Consider the following 12121-nt stretch of genomic DNA (forward strand, 5'->3'; position numbering starts at 1 on the left):
GCTGTAGTCCGTCTTTCTATTCACAAAGCGGGCGGCTCGGGGCCCAAGGGAAAGGGCGGGGCAGGAGAGAAGAGGCCTTGCTTTCCGATTGGCTCAGGGCCCGCGGCCGTTGGGGCGGGAAAAGGCTGTGGAAGGCTCGAGGCTGTGTTGGGAAGTGGGTTTTCCTCAGACTTGAGGCGAGGACAAGCGCACGGAAGGCGACGAAGAACCCAGGGTGTGGCAGAAGACTCTGAAGAGAGGTTAAAGGCGTGGGTTTATGAGCCGTCTGGGTACCCAAACACGGTTCTGAATATGGACCGACCCGAGAGGCCAAGATTGTCCTCTCTCAGTGACTTTCGGTTTGGAGCTGTTGCCACAGAGACCATCGAAGACACTCTGCTCCACTTGGCCCAGCAGAATGAGCAAGCCGTGCAGGAGGCTCCCAGCCGGATGGGCAGCTTCAGGGAGACCCGGATCGTGGGTGGGGATGCAGGCCGGGGAGCTGGTCTTATGGGAGACCCGGGCACTTGTCTTTGAGGCACCGATCTTGAGATTCATTATGCGTTATTCCTTCAAGTTTCGTTAGTACCTACTATATGTCAGGCGTTGGGGTGGGGGTACAGTGATGAGCCAGACTCACCAGCCCCCCACCCTTGATTTCAACTCAATTCAATAGAGTACTTACTCTCCTTGCCTCCTAGTATAGAAAAAAGAGGTCTAGTCCCAACTTTTAAATCATGTATATAATCTTCGGAGACTATTAGGACAAATCTGCAAATGACTAGGTACAAGTATGCTTAGATAAGTGACATACCACATAAAACAAGCTTTTATGGAGATTGAGAAGAAAGATGGAGTGAGGTGGGAGTAGGATGAATTAAGGTCCTCCAAGCATCATGGTATTTAAGGTAGACCCTGAAGGATGACATTTTGGTTGGTGAAGGTGATGGGTGATGTTTCTTTCTTTTTTCTGGTTGTGCTGGGCAGCTTGTGAGAGTTCCCCAACCAGGGACTGCCTTAACAGTGGAAGCGCCAAATCCTAACCACTAGACCATGGGAACTCCCAGGACCATGTTTCTGCTAAAACAGAATAACATGAGTCAAGCAATGGAATAGGGACACTTTGGGTGAATGTGGGTACCATGTCATTCAGGTTGGCTAGAGTGGAAGAGTAGTTGAAATTCAGACCAGAAAGGTGATTTGGAGACTTTCCATGGGGAATTTTGAATGCCAAAGTGAGGAGTTTATATGTGACATAATAGGAAAACAAGAAGGCATTAAAGGGTTTTTTGTTTTTTTTTTCATATGGGAGTTCTATAACTGCAATCTTTGCCCTAGAAAAAATTATTTTGGCTGTGATGTAAAGGATGGGTAGGAGTAGAGAGAGATAGGGGGTAGGTTGTCCAGTGGAGTCTTTGTCAGTCGTTATTTTTTAGGTAATAAGACAGGAGAAATGACAAGACAGGATAGATGAAAAACATCTAAGAGGTAAAATCTAGGGTTCTGTAATGGATGAATTTAAGAAGTGAAAAAGGGGAAGATGACTATATCAAAGGGTTGAGCCTAGACATACAGTGGTGCCATTAAGAGAAACACACATACAGAAAAAGAAAAAACAAAAAGGAAACGTGACTTCTTTGGGAAATAAAATAGTTTTGGTTTGAGATCTACTGAGTTTCAGATGCTTGTGGGACATCCGGAGGAAGGTTTCTGACAGGTTGTTTAAAAATTTAAGTTGGAAGAGAGGTCCAGTAAAGATAAGGGTTTGGGAGTTATCTCCATAGTGATACTGCTGAAACTGGCAGAGGATGAGCTCTTAGAAGCGGAATCTAGTACAGTTTCTTGGGAGACATTTTGTGTTCAGGTAAGTGGAGAGGGAAGAAGGATCATGAAGGAAATAAATGGAATGGCTGGGGAGATAGGAGCAGAACCAAGAGACCCTTGGAAACAAGAGGAGAATTTCATGAAGGATGATGGTCAGCAGTTTCAGATGCTTCAGAGATGTGAACAACAGGGATGAGGATTGCAATTTAGACGTATTTTCTGACCCCTGAGACAATCATTTCAGCGAATTGTAAAAAGTAGAAGCCAAACTGCAGAATATGAGGGACTGAGTGATTAAGTGGTAGCAAGCAGCAGGTATAAGCTAGGCTTTCCAGAGTTTTCACAGTGATAGAGGCTACAGAGATAGAGCCCTAGTTTAAGAGAATGGAAGGGGAGGGTCTTTTAGTTAATAGATTTGAGTGTGTTTGTATAATAAGTACAGGAGATGGAGCAGCAGGAGAGAGGTGTAACCCTCATCTATTCCACCTAACCCACACTGTTTTCTTGACAAGTTAAAATGAAAAATACTAATAGAAACAATTGCCCGGATATTAATAGTTAATAATTCAAATAAAAAGCAAAACAACTATAAACACACCCCTCCCCACAAAAATAAAGAAATGAAATCTGCTGCTGCTGCTAAGTCGCTTCAGTCATGTCCGACTCTGTGCGACCCCATAGACGGCAGCCCACCAGGCTCCCCCGTCCCTGGGATTCTCCAGGCAAGAACACTGGAGTGGGGAAATGAAATCTAGGCTCCAGCAAAGAAAAGGACTGGCTAATGACACAATTATGAGTTCTAGGATACTTTGCTTAATTGCTAAAACTAATTATCTTCTTCATTGGACACTGTTAGCAGAGCTTTAGCCTCTGTCGTGATGAGGTTTTGTACACATATCTATGTGTAACCTGTGTCAAGTAGATTGTTAAACTGTTTTGTGCTAAATTTTATAATTTTTTTCCTTTAAGTTAGATTTTCTCTGAAGATATATGGAAATTTGACTGTTTGTGATTCTTTGTTGATCAATGCTCATAGTTCCTAGTTCTGCAGGACCTTTGAGAGCTAACATTTATCCTTGTTTCCACCCTCTAATGATATTGCTAACTAAATAGAATTCTATCTGGGGCTGTTCTTTTAAAGAGAAACACAGACAGCCTAAAATCTTGCCAAGGTATCTTACCCTTCCCACCTTCCCAATGACTTGCCCCCACCCAAGCTGGACCTTGTTCCCTGATTTAGGGCATAATTCTGCCAAACAAGCCACTTCACAGTAACAAACTTGCTCCTGGAGGAGGCTCAGCCACCAAAGATTTACCCAACAAACTGGTGGTGGAGAGGTGGTGTCCAGCTGTAAGGTGAACTGTGTTTGTAAAGCAATGGGAGTTCTCCAGAGGGTGGTTACTAAACAAACAGTGTTATAAAGAATATCGAAGCTCCAGGAGGGACCTTTTTGTTCCTGTCAACATTCCACTGAAAACAGAATATACGAGTTAGGGTTTTTATCCATCCAAGAATCTCTCTTGAAGCCGGAGGTTCCCAGCATGGCGTAAAGGCCAACGAGACCAGCTGGTTTGTTTGTGTGTAGCTGGCCAAGCCTTTTATCAGCTGAGACCCACAGGAAGGCTCAAGGGGCCCTGAGGGGGCTTAGTAAACCTTTGTTTTTGCACTCAGTCAGCCTCCTTTTCATGCTTCTCATCTGCCTCTTGGCAGCAAAGGGAACCAGGCTCCGCTTGGATTGTTTCAGTCTCATCTTTCGCACCTCCTGACCCTCTTCCCTGAGTCCCATCATGGCTTTTATACAACGCCAAGAGTTCCCAGAGTCGTTTTGGTTGCACCTTGTGAATCAGGCTCTTCTTTCCTGTTTTGGCAGAGTTTGTTTTTCTCCTGTCTGAACAATGGTGTCTGGAGAAATCCGTGAGCTACCAGGCTGTAGAAATCCTAGAAAGGTAAAGCCCTGAGCATAAGGCCTTTGTGAGGGGTAACTCTCAGGATGGCTAATGAACCCATATCTTAAAAAAATACTAGTTGCTTCTTACTGTGAGGCCAGGTTTGTACATTACTTGCAAATGTATTTTTTTTTAAGTTTTGTATTTTTTTAAATAATATTTTATTTATTTTTGACTACTCTGGAACGTTGTTGCTTTCTGCAGACTTTCTCTAATTGCGGCAAGCTGGGGCTACTCTTCATTGTGGTGCAAGGATTTCTCATTGAGGTGGCTTCTCTTGTTGATGGGCACAGACTCTAGGCCCATGGGCTTCAGTAGTTGCAGCTCATGGGCTAAGTTGCTTCATGGCATGTGGAATCTTCCTGGATCAGGGATCGAACCTGTGTTCCCTGCATTGGCATCCCGATTCTTATCCACTGTGCCACCAGGGAAGTCCGCATATGTAAATTTTTTTAGCTAGCAATTGGATATTAGAGAGGATAAGATGTAGCATAGTTTGAAGCACAAACTCCATTTGTCTCAGTGAGTGTGGATTGATTCCTCTGCTCTTTCCCTTCTTTACAGGTTTATGGTTAAGCAGGCAGAGAACATCTGCAGGCAAGCTACAATTCAGCTGAGAGGGAAGACAGAGCCTCAGAATTGGAGGGCTCTGAAAGAGCAGCTTTTCAACAAGTTTATCCTGCGTCTTGTGTCATGTGTTCAGCTGGCGAGCAAACTTTCCTTCCACTACAAAGTAAGGAGCTAGGGTGACTCGTGGGCACCTAAGTGTTAGAGAGAAACCAGCTCATCCAAGGGTGGCTTTGAGAAACCCACTCCTAGGGCTAGGTGATACTACTCATGCGGAAATTCCAGAGTGTAATCATGCTTCCTAAGCAGACCTCCTACACACACACACAGAGTCACTCAGACCTCCTACACACACACACACACACAGAGTCACTCAGACCTCCTACACACACACACACACACACAGAGTCACTCAGACCTCCTACACACACACACACACACATAGAGTCACACAGACCTCCTAGTCACACAGACCTCTTACACACACACACACACAGAGTCACTCAGACCTCCTACACACACACACACACACATAGAGTCACACAGACCTCCTAGTCACACAGACCTCCTACACACACACACACACACACAGAGTCACTCAGACCTCCTACACACACACACACACACATAGAGTCACACAGACCTCCTAGTCACACAGACCTCTTACACACACACACACACAGAGTCACTCAGACCTCCTACACACACACACACACACATAGAGTCACACAGACCTCCTAGTCACACAGACCTCCTACACACACACACACACACACAGAGTCACTCAGACCTCCTACACACACACACACACACATAGAGTCACACAGACCTCCTAGTCACACAGACCTCCTACACACACACACACACACACAGAGTCACTCAGACCTCCTACACACACACACACACAGACCTCCTACATAGTCACACAGACTTCACACACACACACAGACCTCCTACATAAACACACACAATCACACAGACCTCATACACACACACACACCTCCTACACACACACACAGTCACACAGACCTCCTATACACACACACACACACACAGAGATATCCTACACACACACAGTCACACAGACCTACATACACACACACACAGTCACATAGACCTCCTATACACACACACACACAGACCTCCTACACACATACACAGTCACACAGACCTCCTACATACACACACACAGTCACACAGACCTCCTACACACACACACAGAATCACACAGGCTTCCTACACACACATACAAACACACAGTCACACAGACCTCCTACACACACACACACACACACACACACACACACACACAGACCTCCTACATAGTCACACAGACTTCACACACATACACACAGACCTCCTACATAAACACACACAGTCACACAGACCTCATACACACACACACACCTCCTACACACACACACAGTCACACAGACCTCCTATACACACACACACACACACACAGATATCCTACACACACACAGTCACACAGACCTACATACACACACACACAGTCACATAGACCTCCTATACACACACACACACAGACCTCCTACACACATACACAGTCACACAGACCTCCTACATACACACACACAGTCACACAGACCTCCTACACACACATACACAGAATCACACAGGCTTCCTACACACACACACACACACACAGACCTCCTACACACACACACAGACCTCCTACACACATACACAGTCACACAGGCCTCCTACATAAACACACACACACAGACCTCCTACACACACACACAGTCACACAGGCCTCCTACATAAACACACACACACAGACCTCCTACACACACACACACAAACACACACACAGACCTCCTATATATACACACAGTCACACAGAGCTCCTACACACACACACATACACATAGTCACACAGACCTCCTACACACACACACACACACACACACACATACACACAGACCTCCTACACACACACACAGTCACACAGACCTCCTACATAAACACACACAGTCACACAGACCTCCTACACACACACACACACACACACACAGTCACACAGACCTCCTACACACACACACAGAATCACACAGGCTTCCTACACACATACACACAGTCACACAGACCTCATACACACACACACACACACACAGACCTCCTACATAAACACACGCAGTCACACACCTCATACACACACACACATACACATAGTCACACAGACCTCCTACACACACACACACACACACATACACACAGACCTCCTACACACACACACAGTCACACAGACCTCCTACATAAACACACACAGTCACACAGACCTCCTACACACACACACACACACACACACACACAGTCACACAGACCTCCTACACACACACACAGAATCACACAGGCTTCCTACACACATACACACAGTCACACAGACCTCATACACACACACACACACACACAGACCTCCTACATAAACACACGCAGTCACACAGACCTCATACACACACACACAAACCTCCTACACACACACACAGTCACACAGACCTCCTACATACACATACAGTCACACAGACCTCCTACACAAACACACACACAGTCACACAGACCTCCTACATACACACACACACACACACACACAGTCACACAGACCTCCTACACACACACACAGAATCACACAGGCTTCCTACACACATACACACAGTCACACAGACCTCCTACACACACACACAGAATCACACAGGCTTCCTACACACATACACGCAGTCACACAGACCTCATACACACACACACAAACCTCCTACACACACACACAGTCACACAGACCTCCTACATACACATACAGTCACACAGACCTCCTACACAAACACACACACAGTCACACAGACCTCCTACATACACATACACAGTCACACAGACCTCCTACACACACACACACAGTCACACAGACCTCCTACATACACATACACAGTCACACAGACCTCCTACATAAACACACGCAGTCACACAGACCTCATACACACACACACAAACCTCCTACACACACACACAGTCACACAGACCTCCTACATACACATACAGTCACACAGACCTCCTACACAACACACACACACACACACAGACCTCCTACACACACACACACATAGTCACACAGACCTCCTACACACACACACACACAGTCACACAGACCTCCTACATACACATACACAGTCACACAGACCTCCTACACACACACACACAGTCACACAGACCTCCTACACACACACACACAGTCACACAGACCTCCTACATAGACACACACAGTCACACAGACCTCACACACACACACACACACACACACACAGACCTCCTACACACACACACACAGAGACCTCCTACACACACACACAGTCACACAGACCTCCTACATACACACACACAGTCACACAGACCTCCCACACACACACAGAGACCTCCTACACACACACACACACAGACCTCCTACACACACACACACACACACAGACCTCCTACACACACACACACACACAGTCACACAGACCTCCTACACACACACACACACACAGACCTCCTACACAAACACACACACACACAGACCTCCTACACACACACAGTCACACAGACCTCCTACATACACACACACTGTCACACAGACCTCCTACACACACACACACACACACACACAGACCTCCTACACACACACACACAGTCACACAGACCTCCTACATAAACACACACAGTCACACAGACCTCATAAACACATACAGTCACACAGACCTCCTACATACACACACACAGTCACACAGACCTCCTACACAAACACACACACACACAGACCTCCTACACACACACACACACAGTCACACAGATCTCCTACATAAACACACACAGTCACACAGACCTCATAAACACACACAGTCACACAGACCTCCTACATACACACACACAGTCACACAGACCTCCTACACAAACACACACACACACACACACAGACCTCCTACACACACACACAGTCACACAGACCTCCTACATACACACACACTGTCACACAGACCTCCTACACACACACACAGAATCACACAGACTTCCTACACACACACACACACACACACACACACACACACACACAGAGTCACACAGATCTCCTACACACACACACACACACACACACACACACACACACACACAGTGCAGTTTTTAACCTGAAGTTCTGTTCCCAAAGTATAATTGCTGGACAGATGCCATCATTCATACAGGTCACCTTTCCTCAAGGACAGTTTACATAAGGTGCCTGAATTGCTAACCTACATAGTAGTATCAAAGGCAAAAAAACTATTGCATTTATAAAGGACACAATGTTTCCACATCACTATGTGATTCTTGTATAGTAAAGTATCATTTATTCAACAAATATTTATTGTCTTCTATGGTGCCGTAGCTACAAGAGTAAAAATATTGTCTGTGCTCTCAAGGAATTTATTATCTAATGGGAGAAGACACACAAACAAATGTGGAAAAGTGTTCTGATTAGTGTGAATACAGAGGGCTGTGAATGTACTTAATCAGCCTTGGGGAGACAAGAAAGTGTATTTAGAGAAAATTATTTTTACTTTAAACAACAGAACATTATTTATTCATTATATTCCACCTGTTGTTAAGCACTATCTCCACTCCCATCTAGAGGTGTTTCTATCAGTTCTGCCTCTCTGAGATTAATAAAAATTTTTAATAATAATTATTTCCTGCTATTAACTTACAGTAATGCATTATTCTTTTAATTGTTATCCAGGAATGTTTCACTGCCTGTATGCTTTAGTTTAAGTTGAATACAAATGGTGAGGGCAGACATCTTTGCTTTTTCACAATCTTAGGGAGAAAGCATTCAATTTCTCACCATTACAAATGATGTTAGCTATAGGATTTTTGGTATATCACTTTAACCAATAAAGTGACTTCTTGAATGGGAGGGCAGGGGGATGGGTGGATCCTAAGGGGAGAGGGGGCATAGGTAAGGAGAGCAGTAAGGGAGGTGTGTGGGGGGTGGGGGCAGAGGGAGATGCAGACATGGGAAATGTGTAGACACCTGGAGAGCCTGTGGGTTTGGGAACGCAAGTAATTCTGTGTAGGCGTAGAGTATAAGGGGGAATTAGCAAGAGAGAAGCTGAGATAAAGGCAAGAACTGGATTGTGAAGGGCTTTGTTTACTATGCCAAGATGTATGACCTCTATTCTGACAACCGGCTCTCCCTTTCACTATCTTTCGGTTTTTTTGTTCAGATAATCAGCAACATTACAGTCCTGAATTTCCTCCGGGCTCTAGGGTATCTTCACACTAAAGAAGAACTGCTGGAATCAGAGCTCGATGTTTTGAAGTCCCTGAACTTCCAAATCAATCTGCCTACTCCTCTGGCATATGTGGAGATGCTCCTGGAGGTTTTAGGTACTTAATTGTGTTGGGGATGCAAGTTGGAGTCTTCCATAAGAAGGCAGAACTTCCATAGAAGTTCCTAGGGGGATGTCCCTGGTGGTCTAGTGCTTAAGACTCGCGCTTCCACTGCAGGGGGCACAGGTTAGATCCCTGGTCAGGGAAGTAAGATCCTGCATGCCTCGGGGGTGATAAAAAAAAAAAAGATAGAAAAGGAATGTGCTTAAGGGTTTGAGGGCAGTGGGCAGAACCTGACAGTGAGGAACAGCAGTTTTCAGTTTCCTCTAGTACTTGTCAGGGAAAGAAACATGTCTCTGCACCTGACTTCTCTCTGGACTCATTAGGCACACTCTTATTGTAAGATCAAAGAGTTGATTTTATAGAGGCATGAGATAAGAGGGGAACAAGCAAATAGGTTGCAATTATATATATATATATCTCGTAGATGAAGGTTTCTCTACTTCTCCCTTTGTCCTTTAAAATCGACCTCCAGCTAGAGGTTTCTTACAGTAGAACTTAGCAACCAGGAAGCACAGCAGCTTTGTTTCGCATGACAACTGTGATTACAATCAGACACAAATAATGCTCTTTACCACGCGCGTATTCCATCTAGGATACAATGGCTGTTTGGTCCCAGCCACACAGCTGCATGCAACCTGCCTGATTCTACTTGACCTAGTCTATCTTCTGCATGAACCTGTATATGAAAGCCTGCTGAGGGCTTCAATTGAGAACTCCACACCCAGTCAGCTGCAAGGGTAAGGCTACTCCTTTACTGTAGGCTCCTTCCAGAAACAGGGAGTCAGTAACATATCACGAGAACTTGGGAAATGGAATTTACCTAGCAAGGCACCTAGGCCACAGATAACCTGCACGGGTTACCTTGTTCTAATCTATATCCAATATGTTGTTTGGATGGATGACTGAGTTCAATCAGCAAAACCCTAGAGGCTTTTACTTTTAAATTTAAATGACTTCAAGTAATTAACATACTTTCATTCCTAATTCTTCTTTTATAGCTGCTTATAATTTCAGATTACTGAACTGCTTTTATAGTCACCTAGGAAAAGAAGCCAGTCACAGGGTTGCAACTTGGACAAAGTGTTTGATTACTGTAAAGTCAGGCTGGTAAAAAGCCTTACAGTTACATTTGGTAGGGAGACAGATGGAACAACAAAAGGTCCATAAACCATTCAGCCAGAAGGCTCATGTTTTTATCTCAGTTGAGTTGGGGGTAGTTGGAAGAGGGAATCAATTAGCTATTACTTGACCATTTCTTTCCATGTATAAAATTTCCCATGATCAATGTAAACAGCTTAAGAGTTGAAGTTCTGTAGCCTTAGGATTTGGAAGATCCAGTGTCACTCTAGCTCCAAAATTAATGTGGTTTTAATCACTCAGGGAAAAGTTTGTTTCAGTGAAGGAAGACTTCATGCTGTTGGCAGTAGGAATCATTGCAGCAAGTGCTTTCATCCAAAACCATGAGTGCTGGAGCCAGGTATGCACCACTGAGAGGACCAGTATGGTCAGAATTCATTTAATAGAAAGCATTCTCCCACTAGTTAAGGGAAAACAGACAAGCTATAAAAGGTAACTGCCAAGACCTAGGATCAGGATGAATAAGCAGGACTTGGGAGAGAAAACTAGGACTGAAAAATGTTCTCCACTTCCCCCCTTGTGAAATTGGAAATGGAGGCTCAATTTCAGCTTGTTCGTTTCCCATTATGATAACCCACTACCATGTTAAAATCCATTAAGTGTATCCTCCCAAACAGAAAATGTCAAGACTCAAATATCCCTCTTATATTTCACAAAACTTATCTCAGCAGAAGGAAATGTCTAGCAGAAACTTGCCATGCTAACACTATCAGGGCAAAGGTATCCTAGCGTAATGTGGCCACTGGCAAACACTGGGATCTGGGTTCTCTGTGTAAGTTCAGAGAAATGAAAAAATTTACATTTGGCTTGAGAGAAAAGCCCCAGCAATGTGTCTGTTTGTGCACTAACATGTGTTTCTGTAGTAATAAGAAATCTGCCTCTATTTCTGAAGGTCATGGGGCATTTGCAGAGCATCACTGGCATTGCCTTGGAGAGCATTGCTGAGTTCTCTTATGCAATCCTAACTCACAGCGTGGGAGCCAGCACTCCAGGTCAACAGCAGCCTGTTCCTCCCCACCTGGTGGCCCGACCTCCAAGGGCCGCTGCTTCCTCCAACACATGAGGCAGGCGGAATCTGCCAAATATAAACAGCCTTCTGTTGCTGCACCCATCCCTCCCTTTGTTTACTTTCATACTCAGGGTACAAAAGTTCCAAGCATCTTCTGAGTTGTCTTTTGTAATCCAACTTCATGCTTATTTTTCTGCATCAGAGAAAGAGTTAAGATGAATAACCATGTCCCTTTTGTCA

General features: G+C 44.9%; 1 protein-coding gene across 1 annotated transcript; it reads left to right on the forward strand.

Annotated features, from left to right (window-relative positions):
• Positions 1-291: 291 nt before the first annotated feature.
• On the forward strand, positions 292-12070 carry CNTD1 (cyclin N-terminal domain containing 1). The gene is made up of 7 exons (XM_061144096.1): positions 292-460; positions 3675-3750; positions 4315-4483; positions 9567-9729; positions 10328-10472; positions 11116-11212; positions 11765-12070. Exons 1-7 carry the CDS (start codon positions 292-294, stop codon positions 11933-11935), a joined length of 990 nt encoding a protein of 329 aa, XP_061000079.1. The 3' UTR covers positions 11936-12070.
• The last annotated feature ends 51 nt before the right edge of the window (positions 12071-12121 follow it).

The sequence above is a fragment of the Dama dama genome, chromosome 5, assembly GCF_033118175.1.
Source record: "Dama dama isolate Ldn47 chromosome 5, ASM3311817v1, whole genome shotgun sequence".
NCBI lineage: Eukaryota > Metazoa > Chordata > Mammalia > Artiodactyla > Cervidae > Dama > Dama dama.